The 22,013-nt window shown below is 40.7% G+C and overlaps 6 protein-coding genes across 9 annotated transcripts; 3 read left to right on the forward strand and 3 right to left on the reverse strand.

The window, feature by feature from the left end:
• Positions 1-4,433: 4,433 nt before the first annotated feature.
• RB195_001885 (uncharacterized protein) lies at positions 4,434-6,236 on the forward strand (the record flags this gene model as incomplete). Its single annotated transcript, XM_064198866.1, has 6 exons — positions 4,434-4,549; positions 5,275-5,349; positions 5,667-5,766; positions 5,828-5,966; positions 6,018-6,148; positions 6,204-6,236. The coding sequence occupies 6 exons, from the start codon at positions 4,434-4,436 to the stop codon at positions 6,234-6,236; spliced, it is 594 nt and encodes a 197-aa protein (XP_064054747.1).
• A 2,567-nt stretch (positions 6,237-8,803) lies between these two features.
• RB195_001886 (uncharacterized protein) lies at positions 8,804-9,607 on the reverse strand (the record flags this gene model as incomplete). Its single annotated transcript, XM_064198867.1, has 1 exon — positions 8,804-9,607. The coding sequence occupies one exon, from the start codon at positions 9,605-9,607 to the stop codon at positions 8,804-8,806; it is 804 nt and encodes a 267-aa protein (XP_064054748.1).
• A 535-nt stretch (positions 9,608-10,142) lies between these two features.
• Positions 10,143-10,437, forward strand: RB195_001887 (uncharacterized protein; the record flags this gene model as incomplete). The annotated part of the gene is made up of 2 exons (XM_064198868.1): positions 10,143-10,223; positions 10,318-10,437. 2 exons carry the CDS (start codon positions 10,143-10,145, stop codon positions 10,435-10,437), a joined length of 201 nt encoding a protein of 66 aa, XP_064054749.1.
• Positions 10,438-10,770: 333 nt separating this feature from the next.
• On the forward strand, positions 10,771-17,992 carry RB195_001888 (uncharacterized protein; the record flags this gene model as incomplete). 3 transcript variants are annotated; one of them, XM_013435196.2, is made up of 15 exons in its annotated part: positions 10,771-10,971; positions 11,110-11,271; positions 11,562-11,675; positions 11,768-11,866; positions 11,951-12,048; positions 13,183-13,281; positions 13,362-13,454; positions 13,741-13,839; positions 13,904-14,107; positions 14,711-14,779; positions 14,943-15,025; positions 15,087-15,306; positions 15,431-15,513; positions 15,583-15,688; positions 17,818-17,992. In XM_013435196.2, 15 exons carry the CDS (start codon positions 10,771-10,773, stop codon positions 17,990-17,992), a joined length of 1,905 nt encoding a protein of 634 aa, XP_013290650.2. The 3 variants fall into 3 exon arrangements, with proteins under 3 accessions (XP_013290650.2, XP_064054750.1, XP_064054751.1); XM_064198870.1 differs by having other exon boundaries at positions 11,768-11,848; XM_064198869.1 differs by having other exon boundaries at positions 10,780-10,971.
• Positions 17,993-19,926: 1,934 nt separating this feature from the next.
• RB195_001889 (uncharacterized protein) lies at positions 19,927-20,202 on the reverse strand (the record flags this gene model as incomplete). Of its 2 annotated transcripts, none has more annotated exons than XM_064198871.1 (1): positions 19,927-20,202. In XM_064198871.1, the coding sequence occupies one exon, from the start codon at positions 20,200-20,202 to the stop codon at positions 19,927-19,929; it is 276 nt and encodes a 91-aa protein (XP_064054753.1). The 2 variants fall into 2 exon arrangements, with proteins under 2 accessions (XP_064054753.1, XP_064054754.1); XM_064198872.1 differs by having other exon boundaries at positions 19,927-20,136.
• RB195_001890 (uncharacterized protein) lies at positions 19,927-21,765 on the reverse strand (the record flags this gene model as incomplete). The annotated part of the gene is made up of 6 exons (XM_064198873.1): positions 19,927-20,251; positions 20,325-20,579; positions 20,909-21,074; positions 21,157-21,271; positions 21,325-21,508; positions 21,623-21,765. The coding sequence occupies 6 exons, from the start codon at positions 21,763-21,765 to the stop codon at positions 19,927-19,929; spliced, it is 1,188 nt and encodes a 395-aa protein (XP_064054752.1).
• Between the last annotated feature and the right edge of the window lie 248 nt (positions 21,766-22,013).

The following is a 22,013-nucleotide window of genomic DNA, read 5'->3' on the forward strand; positions in this document are numbered from 1 at the left end:
TGCAGTTGTCATTTGTGTCGAAAGACCGTGTAATTTTCGCCCTACGATTTCCTGGTGAGAAAAGAAGGACAAACTATCCATCAATTTTCCAAGTCTAGTATGGCGAATAACAGCTTTTTTTTCAATGGAGAGAATTCTTCATAAATGCAATCTAGCTCGGCTCTGCTTGCGATGAATAACTGTCATTAAAACAGATGTCTTATGTTAGGATGTGAAATTATTCTCATATGCACGGCCATTCTACAATCACAAACATCAGCGACGATTCTGCTTTAATGCAGAGAGTTTTCTCAGTTTTTAATACATCCTCTTCTACTCTCTCTACTGTAGAAATGATACCGCACTTCTGCCACTCTGCCACGTTACAGTGTTTCCTGGCACAAAATCACTGAAGTAGTCTTATAGAGAGTGGAATTTGAACATTCTGAAAAATTGAATTACGCATAACAAATAAATAAATAAATAAACGAATGAAATAGAAATGAAGTTTCACATAGTGTTTGTTTCTTTCACATAGTTTGGGTATGTAGAATTTTCCAAACATAAGTTACACCTTGAAAAACTGTCATTACGTCTTAGCATAACTAACTGACCGATAACCTTTAGTAAGAGTCATTTATTTTGTTTTTTATTTTACAAATTTCTTTGTTAACTATTTACTATCACGCTCCTACCGGTTCCATCACAACAAGCGCACGATCCGTTGTGTCACGCGAACAGATGGATTCAATTGCACCCCCGTCTCTAAGATGCGAAAACTTTGGAATATTCCGTGTTAGATTTCATTTTGAGTTTGTTCCCCTCTATTTTCCTATTCAACACTAACTTGACGTTCCAACCTACGTTACGCTTTATTCCGGGCTCAGTTATAGAAGTGAGGGTGATACTATGTTTCCCATTGTAAGAGCGCCGTCGTGTCGACGCAGTGTGTGTTCAACGAATTTTGTAGTATTGGGTACATTTGCATTGATTATCACTACCCGATATTTCTGACGATTTGCATAGAAGTGATGTGACCATTCTGGAAGCAAGTATTTCGTCATGGGTAAGGAATGTGGAAAAAAATTGCATCCTTCAAATCTGGGACGTAGTGAAGCAGGAACAACTGGGGATCTAACACGGATGTGAGTCCGGAAAGTGTAATCTATTTTGCTTGTTTCTTTTTCTCTGGATTTTCTCCTTTTTTGGAAAAAAAATATTCAAATTGCACCTCTTTTCAGCATCAACATATTCCCTAATTGTTTCACGTGGCAGCACATTAAAGATTCATATGCTATTCATGACATTAACGACTTTAACCAGATAGTGTAATCATGAAATTGTGTATGCAGGTCGTCACTATCATTAAACTACTTTGTCTGATCATGTAATTATGATCGCAGGCTGTAAATATCTTTCTCATCTGACGCTGCAGTTCTACATTCAAAGGATGCACTTGTTTGTAAAAGAAATTGGCATAGTAAAGGTGATCTCTTCATATCTTCTTCTCTTCTCTTTTTGCATATTGACTTTTTGCATTGTGCAAGAACTACGAACGTGAGTAGAATATTGGAAAGCGTGGTAGAGGCAATCATTTGAACGAAATTCGACCGCAGTTGTATCATAACGTTTCACCTGTTGTTTTGTACACGAACAATTAGTTCTCGAAGACATGCGGTGTTGTTCAGAATTCTGCCAAGTTTGTGAGTTGTGGATGTATTTTTCATCGTCTAATCCAAAACCATAGATTTATTGGATCTGTATGTGCGACAAGTGTTTGGGTATTGCTGGTCGCTTCGTAGGCCCATGACCTCAACTTGCAGCTTTACACAACAAATGGATTGTTCCATATTTGCAGATGTGACACATCCAAATGAATTTTGTTAAAACCGGAACTTTTCCTCTCTAGATTATCGATTCTGTCCTTGAGTACTGATAGTGATTAATCTAAAATTTTTGAGATTGGTTGAGTGGGTGCCTAGTTTAGTGATATTGCACCTAACCAACAGAATTTCACATATACTAAAAAATCACTAAATTCGGACGCAATTATCCAATTGCTACTGCTCTATGTAGCTTTCACATCTACCAGTGATTGAACAAATGGTTCTGCGGGCAAAAGGATCCTTTACTATTCCAATCTGTTAGACATCGCCCAAACAGTTTTCTCTACCCCCAATCCTTGGGCGACTAGAGCTAGGTTGTGAATCTCTAGCGTTCAAGATGTGCCCTTATTCCTTTAGTTTAGCGACTAGTGACGAGTGAGCAGTTGTCCAGTTTTCCCAACTTTTCATCAAATGTTGTTTTCTTAATATATTATATTCTCCATCGTCTTTTTCCATTTCATTCTTGCTGTAACATGTTATTTTACAAACGAAAGAAGAATGCTATGAATAACACGGAAGTATCGTAAACTAATGACGTCGTTTGCGCTGAGTGAGCGAAGAATCAGTTTTTTTTCTAGAGTCATTCTTGATGCAGGAGAATAAATAATGGCTTATTCGTGAGTGCACTCTAGCATAGCTACTGGAGAAACATGGGATCAAATCGTCCACACTTTCTAGTTTTAAATCTATCCTACTTTTTGTGGTAGTTGTTTCAATTTAGAGTTAATGTCCGAACAATTGATAAGAACATTCAATGTTCTTATGGAACACATCATTTTGATCCTTCTCCTCTTTACAAATACATGACAATGCATGATAATTTTGGAGAATCTCGGTGAATTTGTGATCTTTTACGTTATTTCGTTATTTGCTTTTAGTTTTGCCGTTCCTGTAGTTTATATGGTTTCAGATAAGATTATATTTTCGTATTATCAGGTACTACAGTTTTTCCTCGTGTTGCTACTGTCATCACTATTGTAACTAAATTGCGATTTGTTAGTCTGTGCTCGAAGCAATTGAAAAAAAAACGAAAACGAAGGAGTTTGCGGAATAGTGTTGTTTGATAAATTATTTTACGTCAAAACGCCCAAGAAGTTTTAGAGGTGGCACTAACTTAACACATTCAGTTTTTTTTTACTTATCAAAAATATAAGTGTTAGTACAGACACTTTCCACTTCAATAAGTCAACAACCTCACAACTTAATTTGCATGTAACGAAATACTATTTTCTGGTCTATTATAAACGATAGATGTTCAGAACTTTTTAGATAGGAATTGATCCACCCCGGCATAGAATCACAGAAGTTTTTGTTGGTTTCCATCTTGTTGAACACAATTTTGAAACTGTCGAAGGAAAATTACCTTGAAATTCAGTCGAGTTCTTTGGTTTTATGTTTGTTAGTGCTTTTGCTGTCTGAATGTCAAACGTGTCCAGAATCGGAATCATAATAGCATCAATAGATCTGTACAAAAGACGTGCATGCCCTTCTGTAAAAAAAAATTCGTTGCTAACTTAGTAAGACGTTTTATTCGGGATATTGGGAGTAGTATGATCGCTCCAGCAGCTGAAACGATTAGTTCGCTCGTTTGCACAGTTCTTAAAAAGTGCACATTCTCGCCGAGCAGCCTGCTATGACTTTACATGAAAGTGAGAAAAATATTGTACATTGTGGCACAGTGATGAACATTTATGTATCAATAAGTTCCAAACTGTGATCAATTTTCTAGACAGTTCCTCTGAATTCACCAGCTTTTCCATTTAGATTCATTTTTTGTACAACTCGCCAAATAATCTTGTTAATTGTTCCTTCTAGTATTCTTTTTCTTTTCTTTTTTTTTTAGTGATTGTAACATCTCGTGCTAGCACTAATTTTATTTCTTTAACAGATGAAGTGACGCAATGGATTATGTCAGAGCATGTCGAGCAGTTGTTCCTATTAATTTTGAAAGTGCATCAAATCAAAGTCATGAGAATGTTTGGTGTCCATCTACTTTTCGATCTAAAAACATCCTTCAAGGAAAATATTTAGAATGATTTAGAAACTTAACGTTATTAATCTCGAATGCCTACACAAGCGCGTTGAAGGAGGTCACTACCGTTTACATTGATCAGCTTAGAATTTGCTGTTTGGCTTTTATTGTTAGTGAAAGTGATATGCCATTCCTTCAGTTGTTATATTTATACATGGGTCTACTCAGTGGTTTTCCTTGCGAACACAGTAATTGCTATCATAGCTGTTTCTATAAATTAAAAAAAAGCTGAACATATCTGGAATGTGCACTAGCAAAGTATTCTTTAGTTTTCTGTGGTGCGTTTCTTTCGACTCCTGGCCTTAGGGCAAAAACTTTAGGCTTCACCTGCATTGGTATTACTTCAGCTCTTTACGACAGAATTTTTCATTTCTTTCTCATTATTTGCTTTCTTTCCTCATTTCTTGGCAATTTTATTTTAGTGACAATATTCTTCTATGTTCTCCATCTATGCTAGGGTGATTATTCGAACAATATCAATGTGATACATATGTGTTCACGTTACCCAACCGATTGTCATTGTCATTCAGATTCTGATGACAGGCGGCGCTGCTTCAGTAGATATGGCAGTGTTCTGCTTCGATGTGATAGCAGCCGCCGTCAACAACCATTCTGATCCGCCTGTTCCTCCTTCTATACCTAATGACAAATTGTAAGTATGTCATTGTTTTTACTTCATATTTCTTCGTAGTATAATAGGCGTCCGTAGCATATGTTTTTTTTTTTTTTTTTACTTCTACCTCTTTTTTGGAATGTTACTAGTAGGAAAATGTTTTTCTTTTCATTTTTTTCCATTAAAAGTAGCATCGAAACTATATGCTAGGAAGTTTTAGAGGAACTTCTTTATTTCGATTTTCGAAGCAGAAAAAGTCTTAACTTTTTGTAACCTCTAATATTCCGGAAATAAGGGGAATATACATGAAACTAGTCCATTTTTTTTTCCTTGAAAATGTTCGTAATAATACCTCCTTCGGTATATTGTGATGCCACAGAGTGCTCAACCACGCTACTCGTGTCTTGTGAAGCGAAAAGTTTTTTTTTTACGTTATATTCCTTTGCTGTAAGTGGAAATACCTCTAGTGAAAGACTTAGATTAGGATTTAAAACCACCACTGGGCGGGACATGACACTAATTACCTGACATAGTGTCAACTACACAGGTGAAAACATATGCGTTTCTCTGGTCTTAAATGAAAACAAAACACTAGGGTTGCAGAAGTCCTGAAATTCTGAGAACTTATTGATTTTTCTTGTCATACAGCGGTCATCATAGTTATTTTCATTTTTATCCTGCTACTTTGCAACGACTACAACGCATGATTTTTTCAGTCTTATATTTGTCTAATAAATATTTGAATAGGTGCTGAGATGTTTCAGTCCTCTCTTTGTGACTTGGAAAAAAGGCAGTCATCGCCGACTACGAGGTTGTATAGGAACATTTTCGCAGCTTCAGTAAGTTTGAGATATATATATCAATTAAATATATGTAATATTTCTTGCTTTTTCTTATTTCTTTCAAAAGTTATTGACTCAATACAATTAACATGGTGTTGACGATAAACACAATAAACTAATGTTGTAATTCTTCTGCTCGAAAAAATGGTTTCTAACACTTCAACTTTCCAACACTTGAGTAGTAGGATTGTATAGCACAACAAAGTGATGGTTCTCATGTTTATCATAGCAATCTAACGAGAAATCAGTGGCCATAGATTTGTTTCAGCATAGACTTACTTCACTTCGTTGTACACGTCTCACCATATTTACAGTTTACATACGGGTCTACGGGACTACGCTATTACTAGCGCGTTTCACGATTCACGTTTTGATCCGGTTCGAAAAGAAGAGATTCCTCATTTACATTGCGGGGTGAGTTATGAACAATCCTTGCAAACTTATATTTCCACTCAAACTCGTTTCTGCACTCTAGGTTTCACTATTAATCAAATTCGAATCTGCTCATGATTACACGGACTGGACAATCGGGATGCATGGAATACGCATTCATTTCATGGACGGTAGTATACGCAGAGACGCCGTCTATTTGCCAGAAGTGGCTTATGAACAGGGTACTTTGTTGGTTTCGCTTTAAAACTCCAAATGGACGTCCGTTCATTAAGGTTGGGACCATTTGGAAACGATCAACAATCTAATCGAAAAGGGCGGCTACCGAGGACGTATCGACGAAGGCTTTCGATTGTCCCTTCAAGTAACTCGTTTCCAATCCAGTAAAGTAATGATCTCATATGATGTGAGTGCCAGTCTACTTAATATCCATTTCTTAGCCAAGGTTATGATCGTTTCAGGACTACGTGCGGTATAAGCGCGCTCTAAAGTAAAGTGATCTCGCCTTATAACAGACTGCCTCACAGAAACACTGACCGAAATAATCATTCTTTATGTGTAACTATGTTGTATATTGTTGTATAAAAGGGAACGGTTACATAAAATTTTGTCTTTTCTTCCTTTTCATGCTAGTTTCGTCTATGTTTTACTGCTTCCATGAGAAGTACCGTGAATGAAACTGTATTGCTAAGCAAACGTCCACAGTAGCCGCATATGTTTATTCCGCTTTCTTCGCTAGAAATGTCTGCGATAACAGGTAGCTTCAAGATTTCATATTTAAACAAGAATTTTTCTTGAAAAACGATTTAAGTCGGTAAATGTTTTGGAAGAACTAGACCCAAGACCCACAACCTGTCTCTGACACAGCTGTAACTAATCAATCGGATGTTGAGCAGTCTGCGGCACTAAACAACATTGGGGAGAGGAACAGGGTACACAAGTTGGCAAATGAGAAAGATTCAAGTGATTTTATTAATTAGAAAATTTTGGAATGATGAGGAAATTGTGTTTATTTGCATTTTCGCAACGATTATTCACATGCGATGCGCGATAGTCGGAGACAGTGTTCCGTCCCCGTTCACTTTTTGACGGTTGACGAAGGGACCCCGTTACTTCTGGACTATTGGCGAAAAGACCTCCTTCCCTTTTGGACGGTGGGGAAATGATTCTTACCAGTTGAGTTGGACTGAAGAGCTAAACTCTTTTCACCTGAGGGGATCCGGCTCATTCTTATCGCAAATATGTCTAAAGTTCGGACAGAATCTATTCATCACTGTTCCATAACTTGTAAGACTTAGCGTGTCGAGTGAATTGCTTAGATACACCGAGTGACTGGGGTACCTCAGGATGACAGTTAATCGTAACAAAAAGAAAAGTTGTTACAAAAGATCCTACGCTCCTCAGTATTCAACCTATTGAAGTTGGACTTTGGATGTGTACTTGACAACAGCACGTTTTTGCAATATCTGTGTAACTTTCACCCTGCAAGTTATGTGTCTCGTACGTGCCCAGAGCGTATACTTAGAGGCAACTTATCACGATTTTGACATTTTACAGAGCCCACAGCGAACGCGTAGAGTTCCGTTACTAGTTTGCTTAACCCGGCGTGGTTTCTCTCATCTTTCCCTAATCGTCGTAAAAAACGGCATGGGAATCGCTTTAGTTCCTACGAGGTACGTTAGATTGCGCTCCCATGTACAAGTTTTGGTCCCCTCAACACCCTATTCATTTGTATCAGTTTAATAGCCCGCTGAGAAGACATCATTGATGCTCCACCGCTCGGAATTGCATGCGTCGAGTGCAGAAGGGTGGTGCTTTGCAACTGAAATCGTGGTAAAACGTTTAGAGGAAGATGGCTGGAACCACAGGAACCACAATGAGTTCTCCAATCCGCATTCCGATATCTATGTTTTCGATGTGGGTACCGCACCACGTCAAAGTCGTTGTGCGCTCCCTGTAAATGTCTATTTGTATTTTGTACAGCCAAGGTCACATGTAGTACTAATATGCGCGGCCCCATTTAAGCTACATAGGTAATGATTCGCTAACACTTACTGATGACTGATACTTAGAATATTGACGCCAAATTTACTTGACAGCAGTGGGGTTACACGAGGTTAGAACTTTGGAGCTTGCATCTAATTTATTTCTTCTTGCGAACATTGATGCCAAAGTTAGGGTAATCAAAGTGGATGTGGAGCTCCATAATGGTGAAGAATGTTGGCGCAAAGGCGTTTGCAGAGCAGTTGGTAAGAGGATGCGCTTCGAAGGTCCCCCCCCAAGGTCAACCTTTCACATTTTTGAAGCCGAGAAATTGGTACCACGCTTCTCTGGGAGGAGAAAAACACTAACTTGAAGCATCAGCTAGCCCTCATAAGTTAAATACACCCCCATGCACTTCGAACGAATCTGTATTGAAATCGAATGCGTTTGAACACGTGCAGTAACGCCGAACACGACACCTTTTCTTCTTATACTCTGGAAACTCTAGGGATAAGAGAAAAATACTCAGTTGGTCCTATAGACCAACAGCAATATCGAGTTGTAGTTGCGAAATGTGGTGAGCCGTCTGTATAATATTGGAGGACGAAAAGAGCAGACCCAAAAAGTATGAACACCTTTTAAAAACCGGTTGGGATCGAGGTAAGTGGCTAGAAGTCGGATCAGAGCCCATTTCTTCATATATATATATATATATATATATATATATATATATATATATATATATATATATATATATACATATATATATATATATATATATATATATATATATATATATATATAATCACGTGAATCTCAGACAGACCAAAGCAGCTGCGCACCGTCATCGTCAGTTAGCAGAATTTGTTAATGGTGCTAGCGAAAGAACAGTAGTCTCCATGTTTGACTTTCCATGAATCTCGGCTTGATGATAATTCAGTATTCGTTTTATTGAGTTAAGCCGGACACGAGTTCTTGTAGTCTTTAATTATTGGCTAACGTTTCGGTGATTTCACCTTCTTCAGACTCTGAAAGGAGGAAATCAAAAGTGATTTATCCTGCCAAACCCCCTGTCCGCTCAAGAAAGATTGTCCCAACTCCACTCTTGAATCTCATAGCTACGAGTGGAAGTATAATCTATAATCGTAGTTATGAAAGGTGAGTAGCGATCACCTTGATCACCTTGACTCCCGTTGATCTTCGAACTGGTCGAGCGCCAGTAATTCTTCCATTTGTCCCGATCGCATGCCAGAGTAGCCCAAAGGTTCCTCCTTTCACGTGGGGCACGAAGAGCATCATACTTTTTTTTGAAGGACTTCGTGAAGAAATCTGACCACCGAGTCAGGGGTCTTCCTGTAGTGCGCTTAATATCGCGGGGAACCCAGTCGCTCACGGCTCTGGTCGAACGGTTGTCATTAAAGCACATCACGTGTCCGGCCCACCTTATTTTACTTTTCTTGGGAAACGTGGCGGCGTCTCTAATCTTCGATCGCTGGCGTAGGAGAGAACTTCGAATCCCGTCCCTCACTTGCGTGAAACGGGATACTCCCAACATCACTCTCTCAATTGCGCGTTCAATGACGCTCACCGCGTTTTCTTCGTGCCTGCGAAATGCCCAGGTTTCCGAAGCATAGGTCAAAGCAGGAAGTACGGTGGTGTTGAAGAGGTGAGCACGGAGCCGAGTGTTCCTGGTCTTCTTCACTACATCCTCGATGCTCTTGTACGCTCCCCAAGCCGCTGGTCTCCTCTTGCCCAGCTCGGGGGTCAGGCCGTTCATCATGTTCGATTCCCGACCCAGATAAACGTAGCCTGTGCATTCCGATATGTTCGTTCCGTTGAGCGTGAATGGGGCATCCGAGACCCATCCGTTCCGCATGAACATCGTCTTTTGTAGATTCAGGAATATCGATAGCGTAGTGATAATATCTCATTTTGCTTCAGGAACGTAAAACACACATGCAATAAATTGCTTGAATTTTCTCGTATTTCTAGCAATCTGCTCACGAAGTTCGTGGTTGGGAAGTTAATTAGAAAATAACTTCATAACTACTCATGTCCTCAGGAAAAGAGGCTTTGTACACACAGCTCAACTGCTTAATCTATACCTATTACAAACAGCGAACGAATTCATTCTACATTCGAGGAAATAAAAAAGACAGGGATTAAAATGGCGGAAGCCAGAACAACAGCAGCTAATGACCGAATAATAAAAATAGCACCAAACCCGAGTTCTGCCAGAAATTACTTTCAGAGAAACCAGAAGGAAGACGACAGAAACCACCCTTCTCATAGATGGCTTTTTTTCCTAACCTCCAACAGTGTTGTAATATGATTATCTTCACGAAGTGTTGGCTGCAAAATCGCTTCCACTATTTTTAGGCGGCTCTACACGCATTTCTTCACAAAGTCAATCGATTATGGTTCTACTGAAAGTTGTGAACAACCTGGAATATCAGCAGTTATCCATAGTGCATTTGCACGACCGAATATACTTTGAGGTTTTCTCATGATTGTGTGGCTCAAATTAAATTTGATATTTTATTATGGGAAGTATATTTAGTCAAACATATAATGATGGCATATAATTCATAGAAGGGTGGAATGTCTGCCGTTAATATTTGCTGGAATCCTAGCAAGAAGGCGGCATTCGCAAGACCGCAGACGGGTGTTCGCGAGTGGGTGGTCGGCTTAGTTTCGGACGAGATGTCGTAGATCCAGTCATTACTATTCGATCAATTGTCTGCTAAGTCTGATTTTCATATAGCGATAATCATCCGCTCGCTGTAAAGTTTAGCTGTGCAGGGATGCATGGATTTCACATTTCTATGCGTCTTTGTAGGATGTTCTTTCGTCTTTAAGCTATTTTCGCTGTATTCTCTAATAAGTCTCAGTTTGTAATATGACTTTATTTTTAGGACGTTGACCTTTTCTTTCTCTACAAACAAGGAAATTCGCGTGCTTGTATGCTTCCTTCATGTTATTTTATTTTTCTAAAAGAAATGTGTTCCAGAAGGTTCCCGGGGAACCCGGAGGCCGTATTCAATCATGGACTTCATGTCTTTATTGGATACGGCGAACAAAAATACCAAGAACAATTCGAAGAAGCTGAATGACTTGAAGACGGAAGTGGATGGCGAACGGCGAGCTGAACTGAAGCGTATCGAAGCTGAGAAGAGAATAAAGGTGGAGATGCTGAAGCGGAAGAAAGCAGCGATCCCACCAAAACCCGTTGAAGAGGAGAAGAAGGTTGGGAACTTCTAGCTTTCGTAAGCGATAAAGCTCAATCTTTATTCATTTTCTTTCCATGTTGCCACGATCTTAATAGTTCTGCAAAATAACGCATAACCCAAGATTGACCCAAGATGAAGAGCTAAATTCTTTCAGTTTACAATTCCTAAGAAGAACAAAGATAAAACTGAAGAAGACAAAGCGAAAGTGATGGCGTATATGGCTAGGAAGGCCGAAGAAGAACGACAACTTTTGAAGAAGAAGCAAGCCGAGAAAGAAAAGCTCATCCAGCTCCGTTTGCAAGCCCATGGTGGAAAGGTACGAATTTGTCCTCATTATTGTTCTTGCAGCGTTTTGTTTGTTCCCGGAAATATAACATTGAGAAGTTGTTGTTGTTGTTGTTGTTGTTGTTGTTGTAAACACGAGACCTTACCTGTGTAAGGTTGCTAGTCCAATAAGTAGTATAGCTGGTCTGCTTCCTGTGTTGGCAAATGTAGTTGCGGCAATACCATCGATTTCCATTACAATTGCACAGTGATCAAGCAAATAGTATACGTAGCAATACTTTTTTAAATGATTATTTTATAAATTCTAGCTTCTTTTTGCAGGCTACCAAGAGAATTGCCAAAAACTTTGGAATGAGTGCCATTGACCTACAGATAAAATACGGTCACGATCACGAGCACGTTGAGCGCCTTCAAAAACAGCAGTGGCGCGAAGAAGTATGTGTACCTTTTGGTTCTCCTTTTGTATATTTCAATTACGTCGTTCATTATTTGCTCATCATTTATCTTATTTTCTAACACACGTTCAGGAAGAGCACGACAAGCTGGCCTCTCAGTACAGAAACGGAGTTTACAAAGCCATTGCACAAAAGAGGAAAATCGATGAGAAAGTCGGTTTTTCTGATCCGGTAATAGATTCCAATATTTAAGCGTTATCCTTATATGTCCTTGTTGTTGGTGTCTAAAGATGGAGCTGTTTACCTTCTTTGCAGGTGAGAGCTTCAGGTGCATTGAACAACAACCAACCGCATCGTATATCCACGAGTAAAGCGAACAGTCTTATGGGATTATCCAGTCGACATCAAGATAGGTTGGGAGCATAATTCAGCAGCAAATGCTTTTTAAACTACGCTTATAAACTGTTCCATGATTTTGTACTATTTTGCACATTAAAAGGATAAAGTCAAAAACCACTGGCGTATCAACCCACTTGGGATGCGCTAACGCGTTTTACTGAAATTCGTAATCGTTGAGGTTCTGGAACGCGTGTTGGCCTATACAATGACTTGTGGGGGCAGCCGATGATCAAGTCAGTGTTTTTATCCCCCAGACAAGTCTGGTACCAATTTATCGACCCCGGAGATATGAAAGGCTTTGTTTGCGGTTTCGAACCCTCGACCGTGGGGCTACAACGGACCTCTAACCGACTGCGCCGCACCCGCCCTATTCTGCACATTATTTTTCGATATTTCGAAGAAGCGTTCAGGGCGAGTGTGGCGCATTCGGCTAGAGGTCCGTTGTTGCTACAGGCGTACACGTGATAGTCGAAGCTCGATGCACCGATACCCTTCAGTTTTGGACGTTTTACGATAGGATCTCCTCCACTTTGGAATATTGGCGAAGGGATCCTCATCACCTGCGCTGCACCCCATGAGCTAGACCCTCTTCATCTAAGGAGGGTCCGACTCCTCTCTATCGCACCTAAGGCCATGCGGTCAGACGTTGGATTCCTCCCTAGTGCCAACAAAACCTTTCATGTCTACAAGGTCGATAAATTGGTACCAGGCTTGTCTGGGAGGAAAACAAAAAACACTTGCTTTGTTATCGGCTGGCCCCCGTAAGTCATTGTATAGGCCAATAGATGTTCCAAAACCTCAACAATTTGCAAATTAAATTGAAGTAAAATACGCTGCCGCATCCCAAGTGGATTGACACGCCAGTAACTTTATCCTTTTGTCAGGAGTTCTACATAGACGTTGTGGTACATAGGCTCAAAAAGAAAACAAACGAGTTTGTTTTCTTTTTGAGCCTATGTACCACAACGTCTATGTAGAAGGGTCTTACAGTAAGTTGATTTTCAAAACATGCTAACTTGTGAAAGGTGCATTGTTTTTTTTCTTGTTGTAAACAGTGTTATCAACGGAGAACGTTACTATCTGTTGACTTCGGTTGCCCGCACAGTTAGGAACTACTATTTTTTCAAAGAATATTACTTGTGTTTTAGTCGCGATCACTTCTCTCCACCTCGTGAAGCAGCAAAATCTAAACCTCAACCTGCACCTGAAGTGAAAAGGATCAAGCCTGCCCCTGCTGTGGACTTCAAGTTAGTCCATTTGTGCTTTTGCACATAGATCTTCGCACCACTGCGCTTTGGTGTCGATAACTTAACTTCGAGCCTTTTAGCGCACTTATGAAAGCCGCTCAAGATATCACAGAGGGCAAGGAGACCCGTCTTGACATTGACAGTGTGCCACAAAGAAAGCCGGCCGTTCAGAGGTGATTGCACAATATTTTCGTTTCGTTCTTTTCTGAAACCAGTGCTAATGTACTGAGTATGGAACTATACTGGCAATTTTTTTAAGAACCCCACATTTTTTTGATTTTTTATCTTCCTGATTTTAGAGCGACCAGTTAGAAATTCGTTGGCTAATAAAAAAAATCATTCTCCGGACACAAAATTTTATTTCTTTGCTTCGAGATTAGCATTTCTAAGTAAAATACATTGCTGAAGTACAATATTATCAGGGTACTTTTTGTCATGTGGGTAATACACATCTTATAGCAGCAGCTCTCGGAGTATGAGCTCATGTTCTGCGCCCAAGTCGGAGCGGGATAGAGAGGAGTACTTACGTGCTATAGAGAAAAATAGAAGTCTCAATAGGTGCGTTCTGATTTTGGAATTTTCAGCAACTCTTGCATTCGTTGGCATGCCTTATGTATTACAGTTCCTCAAAACCACCACCATGTGTGAAACCACAGTTTTCGTCCAGCTCATTGAAAAGGTCAAAGTACCGCTCACCTAAGTCAGTATCGCCATCGTCAAAACCACTGCAGTCAGCAGCTCCATCATCAAAGCCACTACCGTCATCCTTGAAGCTGTCGCAGAAAATCCACGAAAAACAAGAAGAGAAGAAGAAAGACAACAAAGAGTGGGTGTCTGTGTTTAAATATTGTTTTTAATATTTGAGATAATCTTACATGCAGACAACCTATAATGACTTCTGATTCTCTTTATTCCGAGCTTTCCAAAAAAAAAAATGGATTTTTCTCGTTTAGAAGGTGTCCTTTCAGTCCTAGACAGCAACTTTCTCTCAGATCGCAGCTCTCATAATGAATTGTCTTTTGCAGTGTAGCGTGCCATCTAATTTGAAGTTGCTCTATTTCTACAGTTCCTTTCCTTTCTTTTTGTGTAGGGATCCTGGGTTCGCTCTTAATAGTAATAATAATAGTTGTAATAATAGTTGTATTTCAGCTTAACCACTAGAACATCTGGAATGTAGGTTTACTTTTACTGGTTCTTAGCATCGCGTAAAGTTTTCATTGCTAACTAGGTTTGTTATCGATACTGATAACAATAGAATAGCAGTTGTAGTGTCACAAATCCTTATCTACCGTACTTAGCTATAGCTTTGAGGTAGCTTCCTTGTGACTTTTTCGCCTGAAACATCCCTCTCTGACTTTCTAGATTAGTTTGTATCAGAAAAGGATGCATTGAAAGGCAGCAAAGGTACAGTATGTTGTTACATTTTCAGTTCCAAAGGTCGCTTCAAGAAGGGACCAACTCCACCTCCATTGATTCCAGCTGCCGTTCCAGGAAAAAGGTATTTCTCGTTGTTGAAATGGGATAAATCTGCGTAAATTGATCAAATGGGGAAGTAATTAATATCGCTCACCTGGGATCACCTATTATTCTTCAGTGTGGTTCGAAATACAAATAAGTTGCCTTCTTTTTCTTGCTATTAGCTATATTTATGCGTATTCAAGGTACCTCCCTGGTGACATTCGCTACAGACAGGCAATGGAGACGGCTAAGCAAGCAGGAGGAATATTTCCAACTTCATCATTTGGTATGGGACTACCAGATGTCGATGTTCTGTTCTAACTTCCTGATCTTTGATATTTGTGAAGATCGCGCAAATTCTTCGAAAACATCTTCGAGTTCGCATTCCTCTGCGAAAGAGCTGGATAGGCGGAAACCAACAGATATAAACAGTGGGCGTGATCAGGAACGCATGAAACATGGCCGTGCTGTAGAGAGAGACGTTCACTGTGAACGAGGTCGAGATAATGATCAAAAAGCCAGTTACTCTGATCGTCACAAGGATCGTGATCGTGGACGACCAGAATAGTGAGTGCTAAGATACAGATTTATGCAGAATATTTATGCTATCAGGGTCTCTTGACAAAGTTTTGCATCGCTCAAATCCTCGTTCTTTTTGTCATACTTTACAGTTTTCGTTCAATTGTTTTAGTAACCACATCTACCGAGAACGGGATAGAGAGCGAGATCGCGGAATGGAACGTTGTCGCGAAAGAGAACGAGAGAGGATTAAACGTGAGCGAGAAAGGGACCGTTATCGGCTCCAAAACTATAACAGAGCGTATAATTATGATGAATATGAAGAGGAAGAAGATGATGACGATTATGATAGCGAGATGGATGACTTCATTGATGACAGTGGCATGGATATGGATGAGTTGAGTCGTCAAGAATTTGAAGAGACGCTTAAGTGAGTTTTCTCTCATTAATGGTGTATTGTTGACGTGATTCAATTGCGGATTTCTAGGTAGGAGCAAAGCTAAGGTAAGTTAATATTAGAGTTTTTCTTGACTTCTTCCCGGAAGTAGTTGAAAGAATTAGGATCAACTGTGAAGATGCAGAGCAAAGATTACGGGAAGTCATTCTCTGTTCTCTAGTTTTCATAGATGTAGTCGTGCATCTTTCAGCTCTGATCCGAGGTCTGAGAAATGTCATAGAAAGAAATGCCACAGCTTCTAAGTTGAGGGCCTTCCTTTCTGTGGCTTGCTGTATCTTATCCTTCTTAGTAAAAGTAATGAAGGACTTTGATCTTGAAAAGGAAATACTTGAATATTTGGTAGGACTCGCTGAGATACTTCTATGAAGCAACGAGTTGGCCTGGAATTGACTCCCTCAAAGACAAGGTGCTCAAAAAACTGCGCTCATTTTGGCGGCTATTTTTTCTTTGTAATGACTCGTCATCACAGTTGATTGGTTTTGTAGTGGTGTGCTCCCTTGTCAGTGAGAATTTTGAGTCTTACATGTGTGTTTTGATTCACACTGTATAAGCTTGCTGATCAGCAGAAAAGAAGGAAGCTGTAAGTGACGATGATTCTCCAATTTCAAACAAACAGCATACCGCTGGTCTATTCGAGTTCTTAGTGCAAGGTAAACACCTGACGGGGAGGGAGCGCGTCCATCTTTAGAGTTCATATCCATACCCAAGTGTGAAATGTCTGAGGTGTATTGGATGAGACGAAAAAGATGTTACACCTTTGCGCATTTTTTACGAGCATTACCAGAAAAAGTTCATGTATTCGTTTGTTGGTATCGAAATTGGGGAGGGGGCTGTCGTTTGGTACCCACAGCCGATTATGTGCAGCCGAACAAGTGCCTGACGACAAAAAAAAAGAGCGGGCATATTCTATATCTGCTGTGATCATTAAGCTCCGCCCATCCCAATGAAGGCGCTTTTGGTGTTTGTTACCATGACATGATAAGATTTGCTCCTAAGAGAACAAGGAAAACACAAAGCTGACAAATCACTAACGTTGAAAAGTTGGATTTGTGTAAAGTAAAGAAGAGATATCAGAATATTTCTAGACGTATAAGAGCATTAGGAGATAAAAAATTGAATAATGACTATTCACTCAAGAGAACGGAGAAAGCGACGTTAACCTTTGCCCTCATGAAAAGTGCCAATCACCATCTGAAATGAGAGTCTCCCCTATGACTTTCGAATTTTGAGGAAGGAAGTTCCACTAAAAGTTTCCAAACGATGTTAGTGAAGAAGAGTATGAGACACAGACAAGTTTCTAGGCATAACAATTCGAGACATTTTTTTTGTTCCTTCTGTATAAGGAAAGGAGTGAGTAATCAACACTTAACGTTTAAAGGCATCACCCCACGAATCTGACGTGATGCAGATTTTAGGTGGAGTATTCGTATACAGGATGGGAGACTACGGAGAGGGGGGTGATTCCGTCCATTTCTTCCTAATTGCCGTAAAAAACGGATCGGAAGATACGGCTTCATTCGTTTTGGCGCACCATTTTGTACAAGAGGTTCGATTGGAGCGCGCCAGTCTTGTGCGGCGCCGCATCTCCGGGCCGTTTTTTACGGCAATTAGCAAGAAATGGACGGAATCACCTCCCTCTCCGTAGTCTCCCATCCCGTATACGAATACTCCACCTGAAATCTGCACCACCTCAGATTCGTGGTATGCTGCCTTTAATTTTCATAACGTATTAGTCTTTTCATTATCTTCTATTTGTCATTTAGCGAGCAGTAACTTGATGCATCTCCTTACTCTACGAATCAATACATCCAAAGACAGTCATACAGTCGGTATGTCAGTGGCAGTCTATCGGAATTATGTCCCCAAAATACGGCTGCGGAGATACTTTGCTCTTGCGAGAGATATTTTTTGCAATTTAGCGAGCAGGATCGTGAGATGGCTGGGTTATAAGCTGAACGCAGCGCAATGCTCTATTGATGCTATTAACTGCTGCGCAGCGAAATTAATCTTCGCCGTTGCCAGGCATTTCCCCTGGGGATAAGTTGTCGCGGGAGCTGTGAGTACCTAACGATACTCACTTTCTAATCATTTGTACTTTTCAGAATGGTCAATCCAAAATACAACAAGAGGAAATGGCGAGAACGTGAGCAAACTATAAGTCTGAGAGATATGCACTCGGATTACCGTACCATCGCAAAAGAAGAGGCCAGAAGCGCAAGGATAGGCCTCATTGAGGATTTGCATGAGGCGACGAAGGGACACAGTGAGGCACTGTAAATATGGGCTAGTATATGCTCGTTGTTCGTGTTTGTATTTTGTTTTATACGTTTATGTTGTAGTTTAGGTCTTTTTTTCGTCATTTCGCTTAATAGATGTATTGAGTGGTCATGTTGAATTTATAAGTTGTTTTCTGGAATTTTATTTCTGGTTTGTTTTCTGCATGTCAGTAGCAAAATGAGAACTTCTTTCTGCGGAGTACTGATAATTTGATTCTTTTGGATCTGATTGTGATTTCTCTGCTCACTCTATCGACTATACTCTTCATTCTTGTTCATTTTATTAGATACTTATATTCATTTTGGTAACTTAAACTGTGCTTACTCTTTCGCATGCCTTGATCTAAGGATGTAAGAGGTGTATCAGCTTGATGATTTATATATTCTCTTCTAAGATAGAATTTTGGCTTTTGAGCTTTGATAAATCTCGTATTTACGAGACTATAGTTGGTTGCAAGTGGAACCTTACTCACAACTCTTCAGAAAATTGTGATTTGTGAAGAAATACGTGATGTGTACAGCAAATTTTAATATATGGATTATATTATACATACCTTAGTTTTTGTTGTTGACAATATTTGCATTATTCGACTTGCTGGCAGTATATACGTTCTATTCTTGTGCTTGGGTATGTTTACGCCTTGCTTCGATGGCTCGTTATAAATTTCCTCCATTACAATTTTTTGTGCATCCTTGTTTGGCGCAAAATATTTTCTAGTTTTTCGCAATAAAAAATAATGTAGAGTTGTACATAATGGAAGGTTTATACCGTTGTCATAACGCTATACCTGTCCCTGTAACATCCTGATCACTTCTTTTTGGCAATTTTTGCACATGACTTTCTAATACATTTCCGACTGCATTTGTGGCTTTGTTCTTTTTTTCCAGTTGTAAGGAATTGTAATGTAGTACTTCTTCAACTGAGTAAGGTTAAAATGATTAGGAGAGTTGAAGCTTGCATGTAAAGTGCCGCAGAATTTTTCTTCTCTGACTATTATGGGTGACTTGCTTGAGAGAAAAAAATCCTCTGCCTCAAGCGGTTCCGAAGCCCATCTATGAATTTGACCTCTCATCTGCACATCGACGGGTGGCGAGGATTGTTTCGTGACAGGAAATCGGAATCATGTGAGCTCCACTCGCTGCCACGCATGGGGCTGTGATATCGCCTTTTTCAAGTCCATATCTTCGCAGGTCAAGTCTAGATCAGACAGAAAAGGTGAATGGATATTGCATACGGCACCGTAACAAAATTCGCTGACTTTTTCCAACACAAAAGTCACCATTGATAGCATATACGAAATTAATATTTCTGAAACGTTCTACTCTAATTTGGAATAGAGCATGATATTGCTTCCGGATAAAGAACATGTGCTTCTGAGAAGTAATTTTCTTGTTTATCTAAAATTCCTTCGCGCTCATTGTATAGAATGAATAAATAGGATATGAGTTGCCAATTCGTTCGTTATGGCAATGATTTTAGGTACTAGTTGAGCTCTCTCTTTGTCCTAGTTCACTTCTTTTTATGGGCAAGAATTACTATCCATGATATCCTACTCATCGCAAGCAATAACTGTTCGTTTAATGTAGAACGCATCAGCTCACTTGGAAAAAAAATTGGGTGTCGATAAAGGTCTGGTGAAGTCTGCTAATTTTCGAAATGATTGTATTTGTTTATTCTTCGATATAAGGCCGGATGTAGCTCAGTCGTTAAGAGGTTCCACTGTCTACAGGATCGATCGGAGGTTCGAATCCGCTCTAGTGCTCAGCATGCCTTCCATCCCTGATTCTTGATCCTTGATTCTACTCTGTTGGATTCTGGTGGCGCATCCCAAGTGGATTGATTAACGCCAGACACTTGCACACACTTTACTACTTAGCTCAGATACTTAGATGGTCCGTCTTCACTGAACGTGCGGACCACAGCATCTTTTCCACTCATTTTGCCATTCTCATCCAAGATGTTCTCAAGTTTCGTGAGTGACGTTGACGAGGTTCTTGAGCCGTATCCAGCTGAGCTCTCAGCTGGTCCATCCGTGTAACGAACACGTCACCCCATTTCGTTGGCGGTCTTCCTCTAGGGCGTTTAGCATCTCTTGGGATCCATTCTAGCGTTCTTTTAGCTCTTCTATCGTCGATTCTTCTCATGATGTGACTGGCCCACCTATGTTTTGCTTTCGATACATATTCCGCTGGGTCGCGAAGACGAGACATTCCTCTTAAGTCGGAGCTGCGAAGACCGGCTAGGTGTTGTGTGCGCAAACTGCAGAAGACATCTCTTAAGGGCTCTGTGGGTAGTAAGTGGCTTCCTAGACGTGGAAACGATGTCTGTCCACGTCTCCGCTGCGTAACAGAGCGCTGGAAGAACTGTCGAGTCGAACAGATGGGCACGAAGATCTTGGTCCGTTAGATGGTCCGTAGCCTCCCTGACGGGTGCGAATGCTGCCCATGCTGCTCTCATTCTTCTATTCAATTCTTCCTTCAAGTTCAAGTCTATGTTCATAGAACGTCCGAGGTATACGTATGACGAAGTTTCCACGATTTGGGAGCCTTCAAGTTGTACTCCTCCGTCCTCGCAGTAGGCGTACTTCCTGAACTTTGTCTTCTTTCTGTTTATTCGCAGTCCTATTTTTTCTCTGCTTCGTTCAATTCCTTGGGCATCGTTTCTGCTTCATTGGTACTGCTCGAAAAGACAACGATGTCGTCCACGAAACGAAGGTTCGAAAGAAATCTTCCATCAACACGTATGCCCCTTTCTTCCCAGGAAATTGATTTCATTATCCATTGCAATGCAGCAGTGGACAGCTTCGGCGATATAGCATCGCTTTGTCGTACTCCCTTTCCAATGGTGAGGGAGCGGTGAAAAAGCTGTATTTTCGTGGTGCATCGATCGTAGCAATTGGCTAATGTCCTCACATACGAAGCGTCCACACCTTGATCGACCAGCGCTGACAGTATTGTATTCGTTTCTACGCTGTCGAAGGCTTTCTCATAGTCGACGAAGGTTAGAACAAGGGGCAAGCGGTATTCCCGGCAAGCCTCTATGACCCTTGACACAGTCTGGATGTGGTCCAAGCAGCTGAACCCTTGATGGAATCAAGCTTGTTCTTGAGGGTGGGCTTTATCCAGCGTCCTAGATATGCGCGTGAGGATGATCTTAGTGAATACCCTGCATAACACTCAACAAGCATATCGGACGGTAGTTCCGAAGGTCCTCCCGGTCACCTTTCTTATGGATAAGAACGATTTGCGAGGTCTTCCACTGGTCTGAGATCCTTTCTTTCTGAAGGTAGGATGTCATGTGCGCCGCTAAGAATACATGAAGTGGGCTCTTACTTCCGAAGGGAGAATCCGTGGTGGAGCTCCCTCAGTGGGGATGATTGGGCTTGACACAGGAGTTGATGAACGGAAAAGGTTCGAGTAGAACCTCTCCGTGATTTCCATCTCAGGACGAGAAGAAGTGCGAGTCCCGTCTTCGCTTAGCCAGGCTGCTAGCGGAATATTATGTTCGCGGAGATCCCTGCGGCACTTCTTTAGACTCGTTCTTCTTTGTGCTGCTTCCAGAATCTTCTTCTGCCTCTACTTCAAAAGATCCTCTTGCAATGCTTTTCTGCAGCTAGTGTTTGCTACTAACCGCTCAATGTGCGATGCATTCGGATCAAGCCTCAAAGCCCTTCTTCTTTCCAACAATTCCTTGATGGTCTTCGAAATTCGATCCAAGTTTGTCGTGCGCGGCTTCGAGGCATGCTCAACACAGGGTGGTGATCCTCTGAGCATCTCAAAAGCATCTCGTAGTCCACGTTTGTGTCCTCCTCGATGTGCCAGTCACCTTGGGACAAGGAGTCCTAGAGTATGCAATCGTCGTAGACAACTGCGTACTCGAGGACTTTTCTCCTTCGTTGCCGATGACAGATATTCTTTGCCATCGTGTGGCTAAGTCGTGTTTTCGCAAGAAGGAGGCGGCGATCAGAACAACTACAACAGGATGATGCTACTGAGACGTCAAGCGGACACCACCTCCGGTT

Source organism: Necator americanus, chromosome IV, assembly GCF_031761385.1.
Source record: "Necator americanus strain Aroian chromosome IV, whole genome shotgun sequence".
Classification (NCBI taxonomy): Eukaryota; Metazoa; Nematoda; class Chromadorea; order Rhabditida; family Ancylostomatidae; genus Necator; species Necator americanus.